At 48.2% G+C, this 27,107-nt stretch overlaps 1 protein-coding gene across 1 annotated transcript in view; it reads left to right on the forward strand.

Moving 5' to 3' along the window:
• Positions 1–27,107, forward strand: part of UXS1 (UDP-glucuronate decarboxylase 1) — a 56,607-nt gene that overhangs the window by 14,610 nt on the left and 14,890 nt on the right. The window contains exons 4-8 of the mRNA XM_052647924.1: positions 852–895; positions 4,856–4,916; positions 18,058–18,238; positions 24,669–24,773; positions 27,006–27,065. Coding sequence (XP_052503884.1) covers positions 852–895; positions 4,856–4,916; positions 18,058–18,238; positions 24,669–24,773; positions 27,006–27,065 — 451 coding nt within the window. The remainder of the gene's footprint in view (positions 1–851; positions 896–4,855; positions 4,917–18,057; positions 18,239–24,668; positions 24,774–27,005; positions 27,066–27,107) is intronic.

The raw sequence follows: 27,107 nt of genomic DNA on the forward strand, positions 1-27,107 counted from the left end.
TGTCAGCTTTGCCCATTTATAATGGTGCGACATGTTAAATTCTGCCCCACAGGCAAGATGGGTTCACGCTTTTATGTGACTTTTTAGGAGAGCCTTTCCAGGGTTCCGAAGAGAAAGGGCAGTGAGGATCTTTACCTGGATGGAGACAGGGGTCTGCCTCTGCTCACCTGAGCCGGTGTAGATGGAAACATGGCTGGGCTCAGATGCCAGGACCCTGGGAGCTCACAGGGCATCGGGGACACACGGGTCGGGGGGGTCTTGACCAGAGCCGGGAAGTCTGGCCTGCTCCACACCTTCTGTTTAGAACAATTGCTTGTGTTTTAGTCCAGTGTCTGTGTAGACAGACTGTTATAACACGGACTTGGTGGAGGGGTCGCTCACTGGGATTGGGAGCCACATGCTGGTCGTTCCACGCAGCCCCAGCCCTGACATGTGGGTGCGGTGGACACACAGCCTGCGGTGGACGTGTGTGCTGGGCTGACGGCAGGTGACACACAGGCAGCTCCTGGCGGTTCTCTGTCTCACATGAAGAGAGGCAGGGGTGGAGATTCACCTGCTTTTGTGAGCCTGCACCACATCAAACAATGCCCGTGTGGTCTGGAAGGAAGAAGGTGAATTTCCTCAGAGTTCAGGCATCTCTGGAGTCAGAGATTCCAGCGTGCAGTTCAGCATCTTGGTTCTGGAATTGTGACTTAGGGACTCTGACTTAATTTCAAGCTGGAGGTGGATCGTAGAAGTAATTGGAAATCGGTTTTGTGTCATGTCCCATCCTCCTGGAACATCAGAGTGGGTGGAAATTCTGGAGGACTGTGTTTCTGCTTCAAAACTGATTCTGGTTATTTTTGTTTCAGATCATTGAACCACTAAGGGAGAAAATCAGAGATTTGGAAAAGAGGTATGTGTACCTGTTTTTTGTGGTTTAATCTTTCTTGCCACCATTTGGTGCTGAAGTTATACTGCCTATAACATTTCAGTGGATGGGATTCAGAAATTCTGCCTTTGACAGGACTGCCATAGTTTGAGCAATTTTAATTGAAGCTTTAAAATAAACAGTTTAAGAAGAAACCCACCACAAGTTTTAGGTTGGCGGAAAGAGAAAAAAATCTGCCCACCAGTGATCATTTTCACATTAACTTTTTTGAAAAGAAAGTGAATCATTTGGGTAACTTTTCTAAGACAGTGGCTTTGCACACAGGATCTCTTGAAATATGAGAATTGCGTGACTCCTTTCGGTGCCACACGTATGACCATCGTCCTGAAGAATTTTCTGGTAACTCGTTCCTGTCAAACAGGAGAGTCACCTGTAATGTGGGGCTGCTTCCCTGGTGACTCATCCTGAAGAGTTCTGTCCCCCAGGTAGTTGAGCCAGGCAGGTGGCCTCTGGCTGACCAGGTTGCTGGTGGAGTTAGGAAGGCAGGTGTGGATGTGACCTTGTGCTGGAAACCGATGGAGCTCTGTCTCGTTTCATGTTTCCTGACTTTGTGTTAGGGATGTCCACGCAGCCATCCTGACCGTGGCAGCATAAGAACGGCCCTGAAGGGAACATGAACTCATTAGGTGGGGGCCCTGGGCCCACAAGAAGGAAGGATGCATTTGAGAGGTCAGGGCCCGTTTACACGGAAGACTCGGGGATCAGTGCTGTCTCAGGAGCCTGGGTTGTGGACTCTCTGGACCTTTTTTTTTTTAAGAAAAGAGTACTGACCCCCCGGGCCGTACTCCCTGAAATTATGATGTAACTGAGCATGCAGACTGGGCTTTGGGGATTTGCAAATTTCCCCAAGTCGTTCTCATATGCAGGCAAGTTTGATTTCTTTTTTAAATTTCCCTGAAGTATAGTTGATCCACAGTGTTGTGACTCTGCAGTCTTTCTGTCTTCTTGATCACATGCCCTAATAACTTAGTTACGTGCTTGATTCCATCTCCCCATCTTTTAATATTCTTTGGATAGATAGCAGGTAATAAAGCTAATTAGGGCTTCCCTGGTAGCTCAAACGATAAAGAATCCATCTACAGTGCAGAAGACCTGGGTTCAATCCCTGGGTCGATAAGATACCCTGGAGAAGGAAATGGCAACCCACTCCAATATTTTTGCCATGGACAGAGGTGCCTGGTGGGCTACAGTCTGTGGAGCTGTAAAGAGTCAACAGCTGAGCAACTAACACTTTCACTTTCAATGCTAATTAAAATTCTAGGGACTTGCCTGGTGGTCCAGTGGTTAAGACTCAGAGCTTCTGCTGCAGGAGACATGGGTGTGATCCCTGGTTGAAGAACTAAGATCCCACATGCTGTGCAGCATGGCCAAAAACATAAAACCTTTGATTAAAAAAAAAAAAACTTCTAAGTACTGAGGCTGTGCTAATAAACAGGAAGGTTCGAGTCTGAAATAGGGTAAGTAATGACTGCAGGATTGATTTGGGGGTGAAGGAAGGTCCATTATTACTGAATTCACAGCTCCTCCTATCTTCTCGCTGCTTCTCACTCAGAAACATAGGCTCTGGTGGGCGGGCTCCCACGTCTGCCCTGTGGCCAGTGTGTCCCCAGGACAGAGCGTGGCCTAAAATAGGTGCTCAGGAGAAGGTGCTTGAATACACAGATACGTGGCTGAGCCAACACCTGAGCAGAGTTTTAAAGGGGCTCCAGGCTTAGAAGAAGCCCATGCCTTGCCCTTGCCCTGCCCACCCAGCATGGGACCCCGGGCCTGGCCACCTTGGTCACCCAGCTCTGTCACTGTGGCCTGGGCGGGCCATTGCTTGGCTCCTGGACCTCTGTGCCGTGGGTCCTCAAAGCAAGAAATGAGGGCAGTGAGATCATTTTTCAAAGTTTAGTAACACAGTCACATATGTGGGGTCTGAAACTCAGTCGCTACACATGGAAGAGAAGCGAGGCGCGAAACCCAGCTAGTGTCGTGTTTTTGTGTTTTATAAACCAGAGGCGTAGCACACAGTCTTTGAAGCAGTTTTCTTTTAAGTGTATTTCCTGCAAGAAAATGTTTGCTGTTTCTGCCTGGGTTAAATTGTTGCTCAGTTGTGTCCGACTCTTTGTAACCCCCATGGACTGTAGCCCACCAGGCTTATCTGTCCATGGGATTCTCCAGGCAAGAATACTGGAGTAGGTTGCTGTTTCCTCATCTAGGACATCTTCCAAGCCCAGGGATCGAACCCACATCTTCTGTGTCTCCTGCATTGGCAGGATTTGAAATTTGTTTACAGCTGAGCCACCAAGGAAGCCCCATGTATAGACAGCATATCTAATTCTATGTTAAGTTTTTGCTCAGGTACTGTTCTAAGCTCATCACTTGGATGAACGTGGATTTCAGTGTCCACATTTGGGCCCCACCCCTGCCTCACCCACTGTTCCTCCCGCCCCTTCTGTCCCAAGTGCAGCCCTGGTCCGCTCCCGGTGACACTGTCTATAAACACTGCAGGGGATGAACCTCAGTGGGTGAGGGAAGGGAGGCGCCAGGAGGATTGGGAGAAGGCGCAGACTGGCAGGCCTGGGAGGTGGGACGGAGCCGGGTCAGCTGTGCGTGAAGCCGCTGGGAGCTCAGACTGGGACTTGAGCCAGGGGTGTGGGGTCCTCACACACAGAAGGGGGCCGGGCAGGTGTGAGGTGCCCTGGCCAGTGCCGGGCTTTGCTCTGCTGTCCTCCCACCTCCACTGCATCAAGCAGTTACATGGCAGCCAGAGCTCAGGCGGCCTGTGGGTGCCCCTGGCTCCACGGAGCAGGGAGTCCCCGTGTGCCTGCAGCACCTGGGGGGCCTTTCTCCAGGAGGGGGAGTAGGGGTCACAGAACTAACAGTGAGTGTGGAATTCTCATCCACCCCCTGGACATCTCCCACTTGTCTGCCTGTGTTTGATGTTTGCAAAGGGAACTGACATCTTGAGAGTCTGGAAGTGCTTATGGGGGAATCATGTGCCCGGTCAGAGGACCCCCACCCCCCCATGCCCAGCTCCCAGCCCCAGTGTCTGTCCGAGGACCTGTCCTGCTCTGTCCAATTCCACCAGCACGGAGAGGATGTGTTCCATATCTTGGGTGTGCTGGGGAGGTGGACAGGATGGAGACTGGGCCCCCGCCCAGCCTCTCTCCAATTAAAATAATGACTCCAGAGCTGGTCTCTCCACGTTTCTTTAAAGCGCTTTTGTTTCTGACCGAGTCACTTTAAGGGGATATTTCCAATCTGCATTTATCGAGTCTCATTTGATACTTGTGTGCTGTTTGTGCTGTACAGGTCCTGGGACATCCATATGGGTTGGGGGACCGGTAGTGCCTTCACAGGGGTGGGAGGCATTGAAAGAAGACGAGTCTCAAGACCAGATCAGATGGACTCCGGGGGGTGGGAAGGACTGATTCCCAGTCACTTTGTCCCGACTGATTCCCAGTCACTTTGTCCCGGGACCTCTGGGCAGGGGAGGCTGGAATCGTGAAGCTGCCCAGTCGGGATAGGCAGACAGAGTTGTGGTCAGCACCTTCCTCTCTCACTCTCAGAGGCATAGTTGGCCGGGTTGGGTCTGTGACCCCACACAGCCGGCGTCTCCCTCCCCGGCCCGGGCCCAGCATCTCAATGCCATGATCTCTGGTTTGTGTTTAGCTCTGGCTGCCAGTGGCTGATCCATCCTTCAATTTTCCCCGCCCAGGGATAACATCTCTTGTCACACCTGTTGATCCTAGGCAGGGAGCAGGTTCATCTCGAACTCAAGTTAGCCAGTGAGAGCTTGGTTCCTTCAGCACTCATTTGGAAAGGAGAGGGGACCAAACAGTAGCAGCTCTCACGTCCGTGTTTGTTTTGGGGCCAGGTGGAGAAAAGACTCACATAGATGTTTGACTTTTTCTTTTATAACCTCTTTATGCTCTACAGCTTCACCCAGAAATACCCGCCAGTAAAATTTTTATCAGAAAAGGACCGTAAAAGAATTTTGGTAAGTTTACACATCTAATTTATGTTGGTGATATCAAGGAATTTGCTTTTTAAATGGAAATGTAATTTGCAACCCATAAAAGTCACTGGTACAGTTCAGTGATTTATGGTTTGTTCACATCCTGATTTCAGAGAAACCCCATGCCCATCAGCAGTCATCTCCTAACCCACCCCCCTGTCCCCAGAGCTCCTAGCAAACACGGGAATGAGTTTCTGTCTCTATGGATTTGTCTGTTTTGTGTATTTCAAATGTTGTAATATGTGGTCTTTTTCTTAAGCTGAGTAATGTTTTTGGGGTTCATCCATGCTGCAGATGGTCCAGGCTCCATTCCTCTTTCTGGCTGAATAGTATTCCATCATGAGACTGGGCCACGTTTTGGTTATCCAGTCATCATTTGATTGGCATTTAGGGTGGTTTCTGCTTTGAGGTTACTGTGAACATAAGATAAAGGCTCTGTGGGCATAGCTTTCTTGTTCCTCTAGGCATATATACACCTGGGAAAGGATTTACCAGGTCATGTGGTGACCCTGTGTTTAACTTTTTGAAGAAATGTGAAACGGTTCCCAGAACAGTGGTCTTAAAAAACCTTTTCTGGTTCACAGACCACCTTGATGAATATGTCGGGGGCTTTTCCGGCTAGTGGTTGCCTTGTTAAACATGAACACAAATTCACCGCATGAACCACAAATGCAACCCCATGTGGGTGTTGTGTAGGAAAGTGTGTTCCCAGAGACTGGCACCTTTGCGTTTTGAGCGGGTGCCAGCTGTGTTGAGATGTGATATGCCCTGAGGTGTATATTTCGTTAGTTCTAGCATGTCCACAGTCGTGCAGCCATCACCAGCTTCCGAACATCTTGTCCCCAAAGACACCCCAAGCTTATGAGCAGTCACTCCCCGTTCCCCCAGCCCTGCCACCCCGAGGCAACCATGGGGTTACTTTCTGTCTGTGGACATGGGTCAACTCTGGGTGCTTGTACAGGTGGAATAATGCACAATTTGGCCTTTTGTGACTGACTTCTTTCACTTAGTGATTTTTTAAGATTTATTCATGTTGCAGTGGGCTTCCGAGGTGGCTCAGTTTTAAAGACTCTGCCTGCCAGTGCAGGAGACACAGGTTCAATCCCCAGGTTGATTGAAAAGATCCCCTGGAGAAGGAAATGGCAACCCAGTGTTCTTGTCTCGGATATCCCATGGGCAGAGGAGCATGGTGGGCTACAGCCCATGGGGCCGCAAAGAGTCAGACACGACGGAGCACCTGCGGACATTGCAGCATTTATCTGTGCGTCATATCTTTTTATTACAAGTAATATTTCATTGTATGGAGAGGCCACACTTTATCCATTTATCCTATGAGTCACATGGCAGCTCTGTTTAACCTTTAGAGGAACTGCCAGACCTTTTTGTGAAGTGACTGCACCGTTTCACATCCCATTACAAACTTCAGTGTGTGCGGGGTCCATCTTTCCTTGCCCCTGCCAGCGTTTGTCATCATATGTCTCTGTCGGTAGCCCTCCTCATGGTGTCACGTGGTGTCTAATTGTGTGTCTGTTTCAGATAATGTCTCTCCATTTATTTATATTGGCTCTCTGTGCAGCGCGCAAGATCTTAGTTCCCCACCCAGAAATCAATCCGGGCCCCCTTGCATTGGGAGCGCAGTCTGAACCACCACACCACCAGGGACGTCCTTTCATTGTGGTTCTGATTTGAGTTTCTCAGTGGCTGATGATGTCAAGCGTCTTTTAATGGGCCTGTTGGCCATTTCTTCTATCTCCATGGAGAAATGTCTTTTCAGACCCGTAGCCCATTTTAAAGTTGGATTCTTTTTCTTTTCATTTTTGTGTTATAGGAGTTCTTTATCCTAGATACAAGTTTCTTGTCAGATACATGATATGCAGATATCTTGTTTTTGCCATTCTGTTTGTTGTCTTTTGCTGATGGTATTCTTCGAAGCTCAAAAGGTTTAAATATTGATGAAGTTTATTTTTTCTTTTGTTCCTTGTGCTTTGATGTCACATTGAAGCAGACATAGTCTAATCCAAGGTCACTGATTTGCCATGTTTTTTGCTAAGAGTTTTATAGGTTTAGTTCTTACATTTAGGTATTTTGTGTTCATTTTTATATGTGGATTTAGATAAGGGTCTCCCATCCTTTTGCATCTGACTGCCCAGTGGTCCAGTACCCGATAAATTGTCTTGCCACCCTTATAAAAAATGAACTGTCCATAAACCCGAATGTTTACTTCTGAACTCTCAATTCTGTCCATTGACTGATGTCTGTCTTTGTGCCAGGACCACACGGTCTTGATTACTGTAGCTTTGTAGTAAGTTTTAAAATTGGGAGTTGTGAGTTCTTCAACTTTGTTCTTCTTTTTCAAGATAGTTTTGACTGTTCTGGACCCCTTACAGTTCCTTGTGAATTCTAAGATCAGCCTGTCATTTTCCACAAAGAAGCTGGCTGAGATTCTGATAGCGGTGAATTGAATCTGTAGGTCAGTTTGGGACATATAGCCATGTTAATAGTGTTCTAGTTCTTGAACACGAGGTGTCTTTATATTTATTTAGGTCTTCATTACTTTCTTTTAATTTTTTCTTTTGTAGTTTTCAGAATATAAATTTTGTACTTCCTTCATTGAATTTATTCTAAAGTGTCTTATCCTTTTTGATGCTAGTATAAATTGAATTGTCAGTTTCATTTTTGTATTATGTATTCTCTTGTTGCTTTCCTGGTGGCTCAGTGGTGAAAAATCCACCTGTCATGCAGGGACGTGGATTCCATTCCTGGGTCGGAAAGATCCCATGGAAAAGGAAATGGCAATTCACTCCAGTTTTTGCATGGAAAAGCCCATGGACAGAGAAGCCTGGTAGGCTACAGTCCATTGGTTTACAAAGAGTTGGACACAACTTAGTGACTAAAGAAACCAAAAAAGAAATTCTCTTGGTAAATAGAAACACAATTAATTTTTGTATTTTCTTAATGTCTTGCAGCCATGCTGAATTCACTGATGAGTTCTAATAGTTTTAAGTGGATTCCTTAGTATTTTCATGCAGGTCGTGTTACCTGTAAATACAGGTGGTTTAGCTTCCGCCTTTTCAATATAGATGCATTGTATTTCACTCTCTTGCCTAATTGTCCTTGCTGGAATCTCTAACAGTTGATCCTGAATACAAGTGAGAAGAGCAGACCTCCTTGTCTTGTTCCTGATCTCAGGGGAGAGGTTTCAGCCTTTCACCATTGAATATGGTGTTACCTGTGGGTTTCCAGAGGTGCCTTTATCAGACTAAGGAATTTCCCATCTCTTCCTAGTTTATTCATTTTGCAACCCATCTTGCATACCCAGGATAAATCTCAGCTGATTACCATGTATAATCCTTTTTCATATCTTGCTGGATTTGATTTGGTAGTATTTTGATAATTCTTATGTCTATGTTTACAAGAGCTATTGGTCTGTAACTTCACTTTCTTGTGATGTCTCTTCCTAGTTTTTGCCTCAGAGGTGTAATGGCCTTGTATAAGTGGAGGAGTGTTTCTTCCTCTTCTACTTTTTGGGAAGACTTTGTATAGATTTCATGTTAAATTGACCTTTGAACAACATGGGTTTGAGCTGCACTGGTGGATTTTTTTTTTCAGTAGATATACAGTACAGTACTTGACTTACCAGGTGGCTCAGGGGTAAAGAATCCACCAGCCAATGTAGGAGATACGGGTTTGATTCCTGAGTCAGGAAGATCCCTTGGAGAAGGAAATGGGCAACCCACCTCAGTATTCTTGCCTGGGAAACCCCATGGACAGAGGAGCCTGGTGGGCTATAGTCCATGGGGCTGGCAAAAGAGTTGGGCACAACTTAGTGACTAAACAACAAATATAATACTGTAGCCTTATATTTCATTCCCTTATCCTCAGAGAACATGCTTTGTGTGATTTGAATCCCTTTAAATTTATTGAGGCTTGTTTAGTGGCCTAGAATACGGTCTGTCTTGGAGAATATTTCCTGTTCTCTTAACAACTTGACCAGAGATGTATTAATATGCCTTTTGTTACCCAAATGGTATTGATCTGAGATGTATCAATATTCACTTATATAACAAATTACTGACACAGGTGTTGGTTTCTACAGAGATCCCCTGGTCAGTAATGTGTTAGAAGAACTGTGTATTACACTGCTGTTGAATGGAGTGTTGCAGAGGCATCTGGCACGTCCCGCGGGCTTGTTGTGCTTTTCGAGTGTTTATTTCCTTCATTTCTGCTGCGTAGTTCTGTGCAGTGTTGAGAATGAGATGTTGATGTTTCCGGTTACTATTGAATTCTCTGTTTCTCTCTTCAGCTCTTTCAGCTCTGCTTTACATATTTTGTATCTCTGTTGTTAGGTGTGTAAATGTTTATACCTATTGTATTCACTTGATAGATTGACTCTTTTATCCTTACACAGTGCCCCCTCTTTGTGAACATTTTTTGTTTTAACTTTATTTGTCTGGTAGCATTACAGCCACTCCCTCTTTCTTATTGCTATTTCTGTGATACTGTATTTTACATTTTTACGTTCAGTGTGTTATACCTTTGAGTCTCCAGTGACCCCTTTAGACCATGTGTGCTGCTGCTGCTCACTTGCTGGTTGTTTCCAACTCTTTGTGACCCCATGGACTGTAGTCCGCCAGGCTTCTCTGTCCGTGGGATTTCCCAGGCAAGAGTACTGGCATGGGTTGCCATTTCTTTACAGAATGTTAATCTTGTTATCACCAAGTCCACTTTGCTTTTTTGTTCCTGTGGATTTGAATTAACTTTGGTGTCATTTCTTTACTGCAAACGACTTTGCTCTCACCTACCTTCTTTGTTTTATTGTTGTCAAATATGTTTCTATATTTTATAAGGATAAATAGCACAGTTTTTTAAGGATAATACATTTTTATAGGGATGCATAATACAATTATATACATATTGTTTTCAACTGGCTTTTTCTTTTTTGTTGTAGTGCTAAAACATATAAAATTTTTATTTTAACCAGTAAGTGTTTAGTTCTTTGGCCATAAGTGTGTCCACAATGCTGTGCCAAGTAGTTTGGTGTTAAATTGAAAGTATTTCAGAAGAGAAGAAAAAAATGGGATTATATTACCTTTTATAGTTAGTTGCTCAATTACTTTGCTCTCCCCCTGCTTTCTAGAATCGTTTGCCTTCAGCCTGAAGAATTTAGTGTTTCTTGTATGGCAGGTCTGCTAGCAATGAAGTCACTCGTTTCTTATCTTATTTTTGTTTTTTATCTCTAGAAGTTATCTTTGGTGTTTGTAATTCTTGGCTGCAGTTTCTCTCTACTGCTTCCTCTGTTATTTGTTATGAAACGTCAGCACTGGGTCACGGGGTTCCCTGCACTTCAGGGGTCATTTTCTTTTCCTCCTGTTCAGTTTCCTGTGGCTGCAGTAACAATTCCACCGACCCTGTAACTTACACCAGCAGACACTCCCAGTTCTGGAAGCTGGATGTCTACACCCACACTGTTGGCAGGGCTGTCCTGTTTGATGGCTCTGCGGGGGATCGTTCCAGGCCTTTCTCTTCACTGCACTTTGGCTAGGAGCCCCTGAGCCCCCTGCTCTGTGGGGCTTCCCCCCAGTCTCTGCCTCCACTGTCAGGTGTTGCCCTCCCTGTGTCTCATGCTGGACTCGTGGTCCACCCTCCTCCATAGTGATCTCACTTTAGCTAATCACTCCCGCAGTGACCCTGTTGCCAAATGACGTCACGTCTTGAGGCTCACAGGTCATACACTTTGCTGGACAGTATTCAGCCCAATGCAGCTGCTTTCAGACTTCACCTTTGTCTCTGGATGTCATCATTTTTAGCGTGACATACCTGCCTGTGACGCGTCTACCCATGTTTACGTTTTCCTGCTTGGAGCTTGTGGAGCTTCTTGAATGTGTGGATTACCATGTTTCATCAGTTTTGGGGAGTTGCAGCTATTCTTTCCTTAGTATTTTCCCATTACCTGCATGTTGGGGTGGTCCTCGGCACCTCATGTTTGTTAGAAGCTCTGCTCATGTTCCCTTTCAAGTTCTGTCTGTTCTGCATGTTGCATAAACCCCCTCTGGTCTGGCCTTACCTTTGCATGTTCGTTCTTCTGCTGGATGCAGATTGTTGACTCTCTGGCGCCTTTTCCTCTCTGGTTACTGCACTCGATGGCAGAATCTCCATCCATTTCTGTCTTACAGCTTTCTTCTCTTTAGTCTCTCTCCGCTTCTTCAGCTGGCTTCCTCCAGTTCTTTGCATATACTTGTGGTGGCTACTTCGGCGGCCACTGAATCTGACGTCTGGGTCCCATGGGCAGGTGTGTCGCCTGGTTGCTGTCCTATGCGTGAATCCCACACAGCTGTTTCTTTGTGCATCTTGACATTTTTGATAGAAAACTGGCCACTTTGGCTGGGACCTGCGGCAGCTCTGGATCCTGTTCACCCCTCCCCACCAGGCCTGTTGTGTTTTGGTTTGTTGGTGTGTTTGTGTTTGTTCAGTGGCCTGGCTGGTCTCTGTTGCTGACAAGTTTCCCCTGGAGTGTGAGAGTGGTGGCTGCTCCTCAGAGGCTGCAGCCTCGGGCGTGGACACGGTCACCCTGGAAGGTGGTCCCAGCGCAGTCTTTGTCACTGTTTCTTTCCCTGATGGCCCTGTTGAGCCATTCCCCTTGTGTGGGGTCACAGCAACTGTTAGGCTCCTATAACTGGCCTGTGCTGTGGTCCGTCCTTTCATTAGGACCAACTAAATTGTCCCTTGGTCCTACCCAGTTAAATTCTCTCCCCTTTGCAGAGGGCGCTTTGAGCCAAGCTGTGGAGGTTTGTCCTGACCCTGGGGGCTCCAGGGTCTCCCGGGTCTGCCTGCTGAACCAGCTGTCCTTGTGGGGCACTAGCCCCTCTTCGCTGCTCTCCATCCCAGTCCCCCTTATGCTTGAACTTTTCCCCCTTTATTCCAAATAAAGTCAGCTCCTTAAGGGACAGCTTTGTTCTCTTTTTTTATTGACTCCTTCTGTCCCCAGGGAGCAGTCTCTGAGCCACCTGATGGGAAACCTCTGGAGCTGGAGGAGGGAGTGAACCCTGCTTACAGGCAGGGGGTGGGGCAGGAGGAGTAGCCCCTGATCTTCTTGCCTCGCCCCTAGGCCACATGGGGGCTGAGCAGGGATGACCAGGGCCCCAGAGTCACAGCCTTTCGTGAGGGTGGGGAGGAGCTTCTGCTCTAGGGCGCAGGTGGGAGCTGGGTGGGGAAAAGGGGCACTTGACTACCAGGCTCAGGGGTCAGGAGTCCAGGCCAGAGGGGACCAGAAATGAGAAATGCTGGGGACAGGGTTTGCCCTTCCCAGTGAGATGCCAAATCTTGTCACTGGGAGCCCTTGTTTTTGGCCGTTCCTGAGAATCTCACCTTCTCACCTGCTGTGAACTGGTGGACGCGGGGATGGCGGGGTGGTGGAAGGTGAGGCAGTGAGCAGGCTCGGGCTCCTGTGTCCAGACTGCGCTTTAGTGGATTTTCTTGGATAAAGGTTTCTTCATCTGTCATTTACCTTAGGACAAAATCCAAAGACTTAAATATTGGGTTCTGGAGTTAGTTTTCACCAGTTGTGGTTGTCTAGTTTCACCAGGTATGTGGAGCACCTGATTGACCTGTGACCTTGATGTATGAAAGTTTAGGATGCTGGAGGAGTCTGTTCATAGCCAGCATCTCTGTTGAGGGACCATGCGTCCCGGACACCAGAGTTGACACTCGTGACTCGGAGTTAAACTGCTTCCCGCACACAACCTCCCTTTTCTTTTAGAAGTTACAGAAGGTCCCTGCCTGTTCGAGTGGCTCCATAAATCTCACCACGAGCAAACTCTGAAGCCTGTGTACCCTTGTGTTCTGGATGTTTTCTATCATATCAAAAACACGCAAGCCTTTAGGCACAGATCGGGAGAGACATCAGTGAAGAGGGCTTCCCAGGTGGTGCTAGTGGTAAAGAACCCACCTGCCAATTCAGGTTAGACATAAGAGATGTTCGTTCTAAGACAATAAGAGGGTCCAGTCCCTGGGTCAGGAAGGTCCCCTGAAGGGAAGAGCATGGCAACCCACTCCAGTATTCTTGTCTGGAGAATCCCATGGACAGAGGAGCCTGGCAGGCTACAGTCCATGGGGTCGCAAAGATATAACATAAGTAACTTAGCTACACACACATCAGCGAAAAGCTGATTTTCCTAATCTTCCTGCTACCACACATCAGAGTAATCAGAAAATCTGACACTCCGTGCTGATATATGAGACCTGCATAGCCTCTCGAGGGTTCCTGTCACTGCCAGGGGGGATGGTTTTCCTGTTAATGCTGAGCCCTGTGGAATTAATTTCACTTTCTGTACAGTTACAGTCAATAGGCTTAGTGTTTTTCACTCTTTACCACCTCATTGGTTAAGTCTCATTTCAGAGTCATTTGGAGCCCAAGGCTGGCATATGACTGCTGAAACTTAAAGCCTTCTCAGTAATTGTTGAAGCCTCAGCACAAAGAAGAGATTTGCTCCAACAGACATTTTTTTCTTCCTGCTGATGAACTATGAGGCATAAGTTTGGGTGCTGACCTGAGCTGGACCCTCCTGGCTCCCTCAGGAGCATGTGGGACTGAGATCACGGACCACAGAGGCAAGCAGAGCTGTGCAGGGCCTGATGCGTTCCATGGGCGAGGCCTCAGGAAACTGAGTGCCAAGCTTCTGCCCATTCTGTTTCTATTTGAATTGCTTGCCTGAGGGGATGAAGCTGAGTAGAAGAAACATTTTATAACCACCCAGCTATGTTACATGGTGGCACTAGTGGTAAAGAATCTGCCTGCCAATTTAGGAGATGTAAGAGACATGGATTTAGTCCCTGGGTTGGGAAGATCCCCTGAAGAAGGAAATGGCAACCCACTCCAGTATTCTTGCCTAGAGAATCCCATAGACAGGGGAGCATGGCAGGCTACAGTCCATGGGATCACAAAGTGTCAGACATGACTGAAGCGACCTAGCATGCACACATGTAGCTGTGTTACATAAACAAATACTTTAGATGGAAAGGAATTATTCCAGAAAAAATCTTTAACATATTTTAAGAAAGGCTAAGGTACTTCCTTCCCCAGGGGATCTTCCTGATCCAGGGACTGAACCCACATCTCCAGGCATTTTCTTTACCACTCCTGAAGCCATGAAATTATCGCTTGTTCCTTGGAAGAAAAGCTATGACCAACCTAGACAGCATATTAAAAAAGCAGAGATATTACCAACAAAGGTCCGTCTAGTCAAAGCTATGGTTTTTCCAGTAGTCATGTATATATGTTGGACCGTAAAGAAAGCTGGACCATAAAGAAAGCAGAGCACCGAAGAATTGATTGTTTTGACCTGTAGTGTTGGAGAAGACTCTTGAGAATCTCTTGGACAGCAAGGAGGTCAAACCAGTCTATCCTAAAGAAAATCAGTCCTGAATATTCATTGGAAGGACTGAAGCTGAAGCTCTAATATTTTGGCTACCTGATGTGAAGAACTGACTCACTGGAAAAGACCTTGATACTGGGAAAGATTGAAGGCTGGAGGAGAAGGGGACGACAGAGTATGAGATGGTTGGATGGCATCACCAACTCGATGGACGTGAGTTTGAGCAGGCTCCGGGAGTTGGTGATGGACAGGGTTGCCGGCTTGCTGCAGTCCATAGAGTTGCAAAGAGTCAGACCGGACTGAGCAACTGAACTGTAACTATATTCTTTCCTGGGAAATCCCATGCACAAGGGAGTACGGTGGGCTACACAGTCCATGTGGTTGCAAAGAGTCGGACATGACTTAGCAACTGAACAGTGGTGCTTCAAGCAGTTTTTTGTCACCACTGAGACTAGTGAAATGTTGGCGGCTGTCCTGTATGACTTAACACCCTGCCTTTCTGCTGGCTCCCAGGTCTCACCCAGTTATTTTAGGTGCAGAGATAAAGTTGGTATGTTATGGGATATCTTATTTTAGGAAGTGTTTGCATATTGATATAGAGTTACATTAAGAGGTGTTAAATTTCTTCTGAAAAGATGTAATTTTACTGATGTAGAAACTGTGGGAAAATGCGATTAAACAAAGGTAAGACACAATGAAATCTCACCTGAGTCAAGCACTAGAGGTGAGCCAGATTGGAAGTTAGTTACTTTTCCGGAAAATTATTCTCTCAAATCACTGTGCAGGTGTATAGATGAAAATGGAGGAGCACTGAAGATAAAACGCACCCCAGACAAGTGGACAGGTGGCGGACAGACTGTGGAATCAGCAGGACAGGCTGATGTGTCTTTCTCAGGGATCCTGGCCCAAAACCCCAGCCCCGAGATGTCGGTTCTCATCCCTGAAGTAAAGGGGAGTAGAATAACAGGGTTCCCGACAGAGAACAGATGCAGCTGATGGGAGACTGAGGGGCATCAGGGCTTCTTGGCTGTGCATGTTCTAAACCTTCATATTTGTATTTTCATCTGAGCACATCCTCCGGTGGTGGGCAGGTGGTTCTTCTTGGGCTGGTGTGTCGTTCCCCCGTGCCCCCCGCCCCTGCCACAGTCAGCCTTCTCCCCTGCTCCCCAGGCAGCTTTGCTCACACTTGGGATAAACACTGGAAAGACACATCAGGTTTTCTGTGAACAGAGGACTTCATGCAGAGTAAATGTTTTACAACCATAGACCTAGAGGTTAAGATGCTTTCTCCTTAGGTAAAAAGAGTGCGTGTTTTCTCTACTGTTAATTCTTTCACTTTGGAACAGGAGGGTGACAGGAATGTGAATTTTGAAGGAGGAGAAGATGAGATGGGTCGCCAGGATGAGTAGAGGATGTATCTTCCATCAGTTTATTATTTTTGCTCCTACCCTCCAAAAACAAAATGCACTTTATCTAGCCCCCTCTACTTACATTATCTGGATCAAGTCTTTTTATTAGTTGAAATTTTTTTCAGTCATAATTGCCGTTTCACATTTGCTGGGTGTCTGTTTTAGAAGCACATTCCTGGTGATCTCTGGCCCCCGGTGGTCATTCAAAGCTGCCCACTCCTGTTCGGCTGGGTCTCTTGACTGGGCACAACCGAACAGTGCAGCTACTCACTCGGGGCCTTGATCTGCACAGTGTCCACTGCTTCTTATTTGGTTCTTGAACAGCTTGAAAGATCGTAGCTTTTTATGAGGTTTCTGAGTCTAGTTTAAACATGACGTCCTTTCTTTTTGGTAGTTCACCAAATAGACGCAGGTTCTGGTCACTTTTTACAAAAGTGATTCTAAAAGAATTAGAATCCCCTCAGTGATGCTCAGCGTCCCACCCACATAGAACAAGAATCTTTTAGTAATGTCAGGCTCTCCATCGAAGAGTGCACTTTGAACTCATAATTGCTACTTTCCATATCACTTATCCAGGCTGCCTTGGTATCTCTAATTTTCTTGAAGAGATCTCTAGTCTTTCCCATTCTGTTCTTTTCCTCTATTTCTTTGCATTGATCGCTGAAGAAGGCTTTCTTATCTCTTCTTGCTATTCTTTGGAACTCTGCATTCAGATGCTTATATCTTTCCTTTTCTCCTTTGCTTTTCACTTTTCTTCATGTCACAGCTATTTGTAAGGCCTTCGCAGACAGCCATTTTTGCTTTTTTGCATTTCTTTTCCACAGGGATGGTCTTGATCCCTGTCTCCTGTACAGTGTCACGAACCTCCGGCCATAGTTCATCAGGCACTCTATCAGATCTAGGCCCTTAAATCTATTTCTCACTTCCACTGTATAATCATAAGGGATTTGATTTAGGTCATACCTGAATGGTCTAGCGGTTTTCCCTACTTTCTTCCATTTGAGTCTGAATTTGGTAATAAGGAGTTCATGATCTGAGCCACAGTCAGCTCCTGATCTTGTTTTTCTTGACTGTATAGAGCTTCTCCATCTTTGGCTGCAAAGAATATAATCAGTCTGATTTCAGTGTTGACCATCTGGTGATGTCCATGTGTAGAGTCTTCTCTTGTGTTGTTGGAAGAGGGTGTTTGCTATGACCAGTGCATTTTCTTAGCAAAACTCTATTAGTCTTTGCCCTGCTTCATTCTGCATTCCAAGGCCAGGAATTCTGCCTGTTACTCCAGGTGTTTCTTGACTTCCTACTTTTGCATTCCAGTCCCCTATAATGAAAAGGACATCTTTTGTGGGTGTTAGTTTTAAAAGGTCTTGTAGGTCTTCATAAAACCGTTCAACTTCAGTTTCTTCAGCGTTACTGGTTGGGGCATAGACTTGGATAACCGTGATATTGACTGGTTTGCCTTGGAGATGAACAGAGATCATTCTGTCGTTTTTGAGATTGCATCCAAGTACTGCATTTTGGACTCTTTTGTTGACCATGATGGCTACTCCATTTCTTCTGAGGGATTCCTGCCCGCAGTAGTAGATATAATGGTCATCTGAGTTAAATTCACCCATTCCAGTCCATTTTAGTTCGTGAGTCGGACACGACTGAGCAACTGAACTGAACTATCCAGGCTGCCTAGACATATACAGGTCTAACTCCCTGCTCTGAAGTCAGAGGACCTGTACCTCCACAGCCTGCCTGCACACACCCTCCCCTGCCCACACATACACCCCCTTGCTCTCACACACCCTCCCCTGCCCGCACACACCCTCCCCAACCTGCACACACACACCCTTGCTCTCACACACCTTCCCCTGCCCGCACACACAACCCCTTGCTCTCACACACCCTCCCCTGCCCGCACACTCCCTCCCCCACCTGCACACACACCCCCTTGCTCTCACACACTTTCCCCTGCCCGCACACACAACTCCTTGCACTCATACACCCTCCCCTGCCTGCACGCACCCCTCTGCCCGCACACACAACCCCCTCCCCGCACATACCCTCCCCTGTCCTCACACACCATCCTCTACCCGCACACACCCCTCTGCCCGCACACACATGCCCCCCCCTGCATACACACACCCCTGCCCACACATGCACCCTCCCCTGCCCACACACACCCCTCTGCCCGCACACACATACACCCCTGCCTGCACACACAACACCCCCCCCCCACACACACACACACACAAGCTTCCCTGCCCACACACACCTCCCCTGTTCAGTAGGGGATACACTGATACACATCCCTTGTACGGAGTGATCACCGTGCTCTCCCCTGCTGTCCCCACGCAGGTAACTGGGGGCGCAGGCTTTGTGGGTTCCCACCTCACAGACAAACTCATGATGGACGGTCATGAAGTGACCGTGGTGGACAACTTCTTCACCGGCAGGAAGAGGAACGTGGAGCACTGGATTGGCCACGAGAACTTTGAACTGATCAACCACGATGTGGTGGAGCCACTGTACATCGAAGGTGAGTGAGGTCTGCTGTGCTGGTTGGTGCCTGGTGGGTGGTGGGCTCGACAGGGCCCCCGGATGGGTGGCTGACTCGGTGCTGCTGAGTCCCTGTCTGGTTTTGGAAACAGTCTCACCACATCTCGGGCACTACCCTGGCCTCTGTGATGGAGACTGGATTGGGGAGCGGTCTGGATTCACTGTTACATGGCTGTCGATCTCATATTTACAGCAGGGAAGCAATGTTCTCCTGCTTTGACAAGCATCTTGTGGGACTGGGTTGGTCTGTTTGTCTCCCAGGCTGGCATGCTGTGTGGGTTTTAACAGGGTCCCAGTGGTACCACTTGATTTTCATCTCCCCAGCAGAGCTCTACCAGCTTCTTCTTGGCACACATCTTGTTATTTTCAAAGTGTGACCACTGTGGTTTATTCTGATTTCCTATTTCCAGTGGGAAAGTAGATGTTGTCCGGACTCAGGATGGGGTGGTCCGTGTGGAGGAGGAGCTAATAACTGGGGTGGCTCGGGTCTGGGCGGGCGCAGTGGCCTCAGGGCCCCCTTGTGGTGATGAATTATGAAATGGTCAGACAGGAAGCCTTATTGTAATCACAGGGGTTGCGACAGAGGCCTCCGCATTGTCGGGGTTAGAGGATTGGGAAATAAAGTTGTTGCTTTGGAAGGAATTGTAATCACTGAAATAACTTAATCGGATTGTCTATGGCTTTAAAACAATTCTGGATTTTACCCACCACAGTGTTTAAGTTTCTGATGTTGAATCTACCCTGCAGACTGGCTCTGGAAGCAGTAAAGTGAATTATTCTCCGCACCCCCCCAACCCATTCAGGACATGGGAGGTTTCTGAGAAGCCAGGGCCAGTGGAGGGTGTGTGGTTTGTGGGGTGGACACCAGGCTGCCGCAATGGTGGTCGCTGAGCTGTGGCCCGGGACGGCTCCTTGGACCCAGGCAGGTGTCTGTCCCAGGAGAGGGCCCTAGGAACAAGACAGCGGGCGGTGACCAGGTTCTCAGAGCTGATTAAATGCTCCTGAAGGGAGGGGGAGCCCCTCGGAAGATGAGCTGGGAGAGGAAGGAGCTGTCCTCATGGGCGGGCGGACTTCAGATTTCTGGTCTGACCGATTGGGAGCCTGGAGTAGCCCCTCCTGTCCTCACAGCTGGGAGTGAGCAGACTGATGGCTGGCCGCCTTCTCTGCTCCTGCAGGGGACGGGGGGCCCAGGGCACACTGCCCCCAGGATCCCGAGATGGTGCTGGACCCAGAACCCCAGCTGGGCGGAAATGAGTGGGAGCTGCCCAGGGGCTGGGACAGTGTGGACGGGCTGTAAGTCCCAGCCTCAGCTCTGGAGGTCAGGGGCCCTTGTGTTAAGTTTCCCTTCCAGGAGCCCCATGAAGGGGATTCTCATTGACAGGTTTCCAGCAAGGGGCAAGGGGGCGGGGGGAATGAGCCCTCCTAAAAATCCACCCAGAGCACCCAGTTCTCCCCTGAAGCCTCCTCAGGGAGCCTTCCCACAGCCTGACTAACATGGAGGGATGCCCCCAACCCAGGTTCACAACGAGGGGACCCCATCCTGGGACCTCCCTCCCCCCACCTCCCTCCCCCCTCCTCTCAGTGGAGACTCCGAGGACAACAGGTGCACCAGAGGAATCCCAGGGCCCCGGGTAAGGAAGTCTCTAGGGAAACCCAGGGACAACCAGGGAGACCACACCAAGGTCAGAGGCTGACCCTGAGGGCTATAGGGCAGCAAGCGCAGCTTGTGTCCAGCCTGTTTATCCCCACTGTGCCTGGTGCATGGTGCACGTCCACAGTACAGACTCAGTCTGAAGAGGCAAAGCCAACATCAGACCTGGAGCAGATGTAGCAGGGACATGGAGTTACCAGAATGACTGTTTATATACCTCTGATCCATGTGCAGAGGACACGGATGGGTAAAGTGGAGTCTGCAGAGATGGGAGGGTCACGGGGGCTGAGAGATAGAATGTTGTGGTCACGGGTTAAGAGTCTGGCTTTCTATGCAGTGGATACAGGTTTGATCCCTGATCTGGGGAGCTCCCACATGCTGCACAGCAGCTAAGTCCGAGCAGCCACAAAGACCAGAAATAACTAACTAAAAAGCCAGAAATAATAAAAAATAAACAAAATTTTTAAAAGTTACATAGAAGAGAATCTTAATTTTTTTCTCTCCTTTCAAAAGATGATTCTTTGCTAGTGATAAAAGTAATACACAGATGCTACAGAACATTTGGAAAAGTATAAAAAAGAAAATAGAAAATTAATCCTCTTATCCAAAAATGCTCTCTCTGTTCTTGTTAACATCTAATAATTTCTTTAAATGTGATCTTTTTAGATTAAATGTATGGTTAATAGGCAATATAAACTATATGGTTCAATTAAAAAAAAAAAATTTCTTAAAAAGTCTTCCTCTTCCCTCTGTCTGCCACCTCACTCCCCGAGAGCGTGCTTAACGTTCGCTCATCTGCAGTTTCCTTCTGTGACCCAGTTAAGACAAGCAGGTATTCATGATTCTTCCCCACAGTAGAGAAAGTAGCATTTTTTGTGTTGCTCTGAATATTTTCCCTCTTGCTTTTTGTATCCTGATGATCTTTCTGTATCATTCATGCAGTGCTGCTTCATTATTATTTTATCATTATTTTGCTTTTTGGCACTTAGTCGTGTTCTGTTGTGCGGCTGCACCAGGTCTTTTTGCAGACATGTCTCCCCCCATGCCGTGAACATAGCGCAGCTTCGTTACCCCATACTGCTGGGGGCGGGGCTTGTGTGCTGGCCGTCCAGGAAGTGGGCGTGGCTCGGGAGTGCCCAGACGGATGTGAGGTCACTGCTGTCGTCACCTGTGGCCTGTGTCTGGGTTCCTGATGTGTGTAGCCTGTGACTCCCCAGAGCTTCCCTGAGAGCTTGTCCCCCCGCTTCATGGGCAGCGTGTCTGCAGAGAAGGAAACAGGCAGAGAGGCCCTCGTGTCTGGGGAGCTGGGTCCTGGACCTACGGTGCCCTGGGAGGACATCCAGGAGCGCAGAGCCACGGGCAGGTGACAGTAGCGACCCCGCTGTGCTCTGCCATGTCCTGGGCACTGTTGCCACCTCTCTGGTGGACACAGTTAGTTCTCTGAACCTGTGGGTCGGGTGGGCTGTTAGCCCTGGGTGCTGGGCCCTTTCTGTTAGTGCCTTGTACCAGGCAGAGGAATCCAAGGGGAGACCTGGCAGGGGGGAGTTGTCAACTGCCCACCCCACCCCCCCACCCGCCGCCCCGCTGCAACCCTGCCAGGTGATGGTAAGAGGTGGGACTGAAAACGGCATTTGCTGAGAGCTTTGGGTCCATGTTTCTGTGGTCATTTGAAGAGTGCCCCTCAGATTGGAATGTTTCTGTAGAATTATATTCAATAGCTTAGAAATTTTCTTACTTACAGCGATGGTGCAAGTGTAAGCATTGAACGCAGAGTCTGTGGAGCTCAGAGACCCTCCATGTAACATGGAATTCCTCCAGGGAAGCCAGCACATTGGTTGCCACCTGTTATCGTGGTGGGGGGGCGGGGCAGGCATGCCAGCTGGTGGCTGATCCGGGGCTGGGCCAGACCTCAAGCAGGCAGCCTCCCCTTGGCATTAAGTCAGTATTATTTGATACGAAGTCAAGGCACAATCCCACTCTTAATTTTCCGTGCCAAGAGAAATTTGGTCTTTACACTTTGAAAAGCTCTGTATCTTCTTAAGCCCTGTTTTACATCACAGATGCTCGTGTCGGGGAGCAGTGGTCAGGCTGTGTGTGCCATGTGGCCATGAGTGGCCGTGACACGGCAGAGGTTTGACACAGGTCACGCGGGGAACTTAGTTAAAAAAACATGGTATAAAGAAAAATACTGCAGGAAGATATAAATATTCCGTCTGTCTTTCTGTGGATTTCCCTTTTGGTAGGAGATAGCACTTGATTTTTTTTGGGGGGGGGGGCATGGATTCTGAGCAGTAATTTTGAATTATCTCAAGAGCTGTTAGTTTTGAGTGCTTTTTCTTTCTGTATCTGTGTCTCATGTGTGCTGAATTCATTCATTTGGGGTTAGACTGCCTGGGTTTTCAGAATTCACAAGAGGGCCAGTGCACTGTGGCCACCCCACCCTGGGCCCGTCCTCCTCCCAGCATAAAAATAACATGCCCACAGCCTGCCAAGAACACTACTTTGAACCTATTTAAGTTAATTATGTGAGAAAGGAGAACTTGAGAACTTACTGTTTTAATCACTCTTTAACTGGAGCTCTTTAGGGCTCATTTCTCAAGGCTCCTGTTTTCCCAGCTGCGGTTCCGGCAAGCAGCCTTGTTCACAAGACAGAGTGGCGGGAGAGTGGCTTGCTGGCTGGCAGCCAGCACGGACGGATCGCCATGCCAGTCGCCCTCCCCCGACTCAGGGGTTTGAACATTATGCTTGTTTTGGGTGCAGTGTGCCCTGCAGTGGGCAGGCTCTGAGCATTTTTTCCTGGGTGGTGAGAGTTCACCTTGGTTATTACTGCTTCGTAGTATCTTCCTAGCACCTCTCATGACTGATCTTTTATGCTTGTTCTGAAGTTTCCCCTGCTGTCCTGCCCGTAATTCCTTCCGAGACTGTCAGTGACTGGCGAGGGCACTGGGGCCTTACTGTTACAGGCAGGATGTGTCCCTGTAGGACGGAGACATGGGCAACATGAGGTCTAGTGTTACAGGGCATGCCTTAGCCCTTCCAGGAGGGGCGAAGGGGGCAGTCATTTGCCCGTTGGGTCATCTGTCCAGGGACACTGTGTGGCTCTCACCTCTTGGCTACTGTAAGTAATACCGCTGGGCATGTGGGAGCGCGAGCATCTCTTTGAGACTCTGCTTTTTCATTCCCTTGGCTGTAATCCCCGGAGTGAAATGTCTTCTCCTATGCTGATTCCATTTCTAATATTCTGAGGGAATGCCCCACTGCTCCCATGGTGGTTGCAGTGTTGCCTTCCCACCAGCAGTGCACAGGGGCTCCAGTTTCTCCACATCCTTGAAGACAGCATTTGTTACTTTTTTGGGGGTTTTTTGGTAGTAGACATCCTGATCCATGTAAGGCAGTACCTCAGTGTGGTCTTGATTTGGGAGTTTCTGATAAGTGACATTGAGCATTTTTTCATACACTTATTAGCCATTTGTGTATCATCTTTGGATGATAAATTCAATATATTCAGTGTTTGCCATCTTTTAAGTTGGTTGATTTTGTGTTGTTCATTTTAGGAGTTCTTTATATATTCTGAATATGAGCTTATCACATATAATTAGCAAGTATTTTCTCCCATTCTGTAGGCTGTTTTTTCACTTTGTTGATGTGTCCTTTGATCCTGGCAGAATGTTTGATGTAGTTTCATTTGTCTGTTTTTGCTATGTTTCCTTTACTTTTGGTGTCAGAGTCAAGAAATCTTGCCTAAATTCAGTGTCATGCAGCTTTTCCCCTGTGTTTTCTTCTGGGAGTTTTATTCCTTTAAGTCTTGTATTTAGGCTGTTAGTCTGTTTCGTGTTGGTTTCTGTGTGTGGTGTAAGATCAGGGTCCAGTCTTGTTCTTTTGCATGTGGATGTGCAGTTTTCCCAACACCATTTGTCAAAGAGACTGTCCTTTCTCCACTGCATGGCTCAGCACCCTTATCAGAGATCGTGTGATCATACACAGAGCGTTTACTTGTGAGCTGTCCTCTCTCATCCTTTGGTCTCTATGTCTTTATGCCGGTAACACACCTTTTTGTTACCGTAGCTTGGTATTGTGTTTTGAAATCAGGAAATGTGAGTCCTTCAACTTTGCACTTTTTCAAACTTATCTTAGCTATTTGGACACCTTTGAGTTTCTGTATGAATGTTGTTTTAGATGTATTCATTCCTTTTTGAGGTCGAGGGCACAGACATTAAAGCGTTACCTCCACCAGGGGAGTCATGTGGGATCCAGACATTTTGCTGTTCCTGGCTCTAAAACCACCTCCAGATCTGGTGTTTATATGCAGGATAAGTAGAAACAGAACAAAAGCTCTCATCTCCCACACTTTCCTACCCTTTGTGTCAGATTTGTTTTTATAAACTTAGAATGTCGTTCATCTTGATAGTCACACTTCTCTCTGTGTCTGAGAACTCAGTCTGCCTTCCAATCTGAGCACTTCATCCGGATAGATCTTCTCAGAGAACAGTCCACTCGGCGATCAGACCGATTCTAGGTAGAGGGGAACAGGCCACATGAGGGGCCCCGGCACACTCTTGTTCCAGATGATCAGACTTTGTTTCTGTTTAAAGTTCTTCCAGCCGTATAAGTAAGCTAGTTTCTAAGAAGAATAAAAGTAGAATTTCGCTGAAAGATACATGAGCACTGTTTTCACACGGTCCAATTCTGGGAGGTCAGCGTTTTCCAGTGTTTTCCCTGGAAGTAACAGGTGTGTTTTGCCTCCCGCCATCCCCCACAGTGGACCAGATCTACCACCTGGCCTCTCCTGCCTCTCCTCCAAACTACATGTACAACCCCATCAAGACACTGAAGACCAACACCATCGGGACCCTGAACATGTTGGGTGAGTCAGCCCCTCGTCCTGCAGACGGTCAGGGTGTCGGGCCCAGGTGTTGGATCCTGACAGTTGTGTTCTTCAGCCCCCCTTCCCCATGCGTGCTTTCAGGGTGACTGGATTTGCCGTCACAACTCGACATGGGGGTCCGTCACTGTGGGAATCGGTCTACGTTGCCTCAGTGACATCCCCTGCCTTCCAAGTGGCCGCCTGCCCCTCCTGCACTTGTGGCACGTGTGCCTCGGGGCTAGAAGGGGGGCTATAGATTGTGATGTGAGGTGGGCATGGGCTGGGCCCACATAGTTGAGGGTGGAGGAGCCTCCTCGTGGGGTTGAGGAAACTGAGCTCCAGACTAACTGCAGGCCTCTCCCTGAAAGTGGAAGGTGGGTGTGAGCACTGCCCCGGGTGGCTGCGTGTGAGCCCACAGACAAACCCAGAGAGTGAGCCACATGCATATGGGTGGCTGAGGTCAGAGCTGCTTCTGTTTCCATGGCTTTAAGAACCAAGGGTTTTGATTAGGTGCAAAGTGAAGACAGGAACCACTTCTTTAAATGGCAAGTGAAAAGTGGATTTAATTATGGAATATTTAAAGCAGATTTTGTAACTGGGTTTGGGAAATAGCCCTGCATTTCAGTTTGATAAAAGGGCAGCAGGGAGGGGAGCACGGTCTGTTAGACAAAACCTTCGTGGCAGCAGGCTCTGCAGAAGGTGGAGGACGCTTTCTCTAACTCAGGGCACTGGTGTCCTGACTGTGAGGTCACCTGGTGGAGACGCCCCTCTTAGCACTGCACACACCTGCCCCCAACTCTCTCCAGCCCCCCACCCTGCCTCCACGTGGAGCTGGAGGCAGTGCAGAAACAGCTGCCATGCTCACGATGTTTAGAAAGATGACCGTCCTCCCACCTGTTACAGGATGCTCCCTCCTGTCCGCTGACGGGGGGTAGGTCAGATGAGGCTTACAGTCGGGGGCTTGGCGACCACGGCGGATGGAGAGGTTCCCAAAGCTGATGCCTTGAAATGGCCTTAGAGCAGGGACCCCAAGTACTGGTCCATGACCTGTTAGGAACCGGGCTGCACAGCAGGAGGTGAGCAGTGAGTGAAGCTTCATCTGTATTTACAGCCGCTCCCCATCACTCTCATTTCTGCTTGAGCTCTGCCTCCTGTCAGGTCAGGGGCAGCATGATGTTCTCGTAGGATCATGAACCCCAGTGTGAACTGCACATGCAAGGAGCCTAGGTTGAGAGCCCCTTACGAGACTCTGCTGCCTGTTGATCTCAGGTGGAGCTGAGGCGGTGATGCTAGTGCCAGGGAGTGGCTGCAGTTACAGGGTATCACTAGCAGAGAGGTGTGACTGCAGAGACCCAAATAAATCAGCTGCGGACTCATGTCAGAACCCTGCCAGTGAGCAGCAAGTGATAGCTAAGCTGCACCTGGCGGAGTGTGTCATTATTTTACTGTATATCACAGTGTAATAATAATAGAAATAAAGTACACAATAAATGTGATGTGCTTGAATTGTCCCCAGACCATCCCCCCACCCTCGCCGCGTCTTTGGAATAATTGTGTTCCATTAAACTGGCCCCTGGTGCCAAAAAGGCTGGGGACTGCTCTTAGAGCTTGACCTGAGCATGGCAGGTGACAATGCTCTAATCCATTCTTGCTGGGAGCGGTGAAGGCGAGAAGCGGTCAGAGCTAGACACAGACATGGCCAGTTGCTTTGGAGAAGATACTGCGAAAGCTGGACCTCAAAGGAAGGAGGGAGTGGGGCAGAGGTGCCTGAACAGGAGACGGTCTTGGGCACAGTGGGAGGTGCCCAGGGCACATGGGGAGCAGAGGATAGAAGGCTGACCATCAGGGAGAGAGTGGCAGCCAGGGTTCAAAGGACCTTGCCCTCTGCCTACGCGGGTGGGGGTAGTTACCTGATGGAGTGCTGGTTGCTACGTTCAGGTGAAGGGATCTTTATAAAATTCCCCAAGTCATACCTTATAATAAAGCCCACAGACCGTGCATTTGGCCCTGTTTACAGTTACACGTGTCCAGCTAACTGCTGTGTTTCTGGGAGTTCATTTGTGCTTTTCTTACAGTTTGAATTTAGATTCCAAAGTAGATGCAGTAAGAGTGGATAACGTACAATGCACGGATGACCAGATACCATTTGTGCAAAAACATTCCTTGAATTGCCTGTGCGCTTGTGTTTTCCTTGATCCTTGAAGCTGACGGTGTCCTGTCATGTTTCTGCAGGGCTGGCGAAGCGAGTTGGGGCCCGTCTACTCCTGGCCTCCACCTCAGAGGTGTACGGAGGTGAGTGGGCATCACGCTAGCCCCCTGGACAGCTGGCTCCTG

This window comes from Budorcas taxicolor, chromosome 11, assembly GCF_023091745.1.
Source record: "Budorcas taxicolor isolate Tak-1 chromosome 11, Takin1.1, whole genome shotgun sequence".
Classification (NCBI taxonomy): Eukaryota; Metazoa; Chordata; class Mammalia; order Artiodactyla; family Bovidae; genus Budorcas; species Budorcas taxicolor.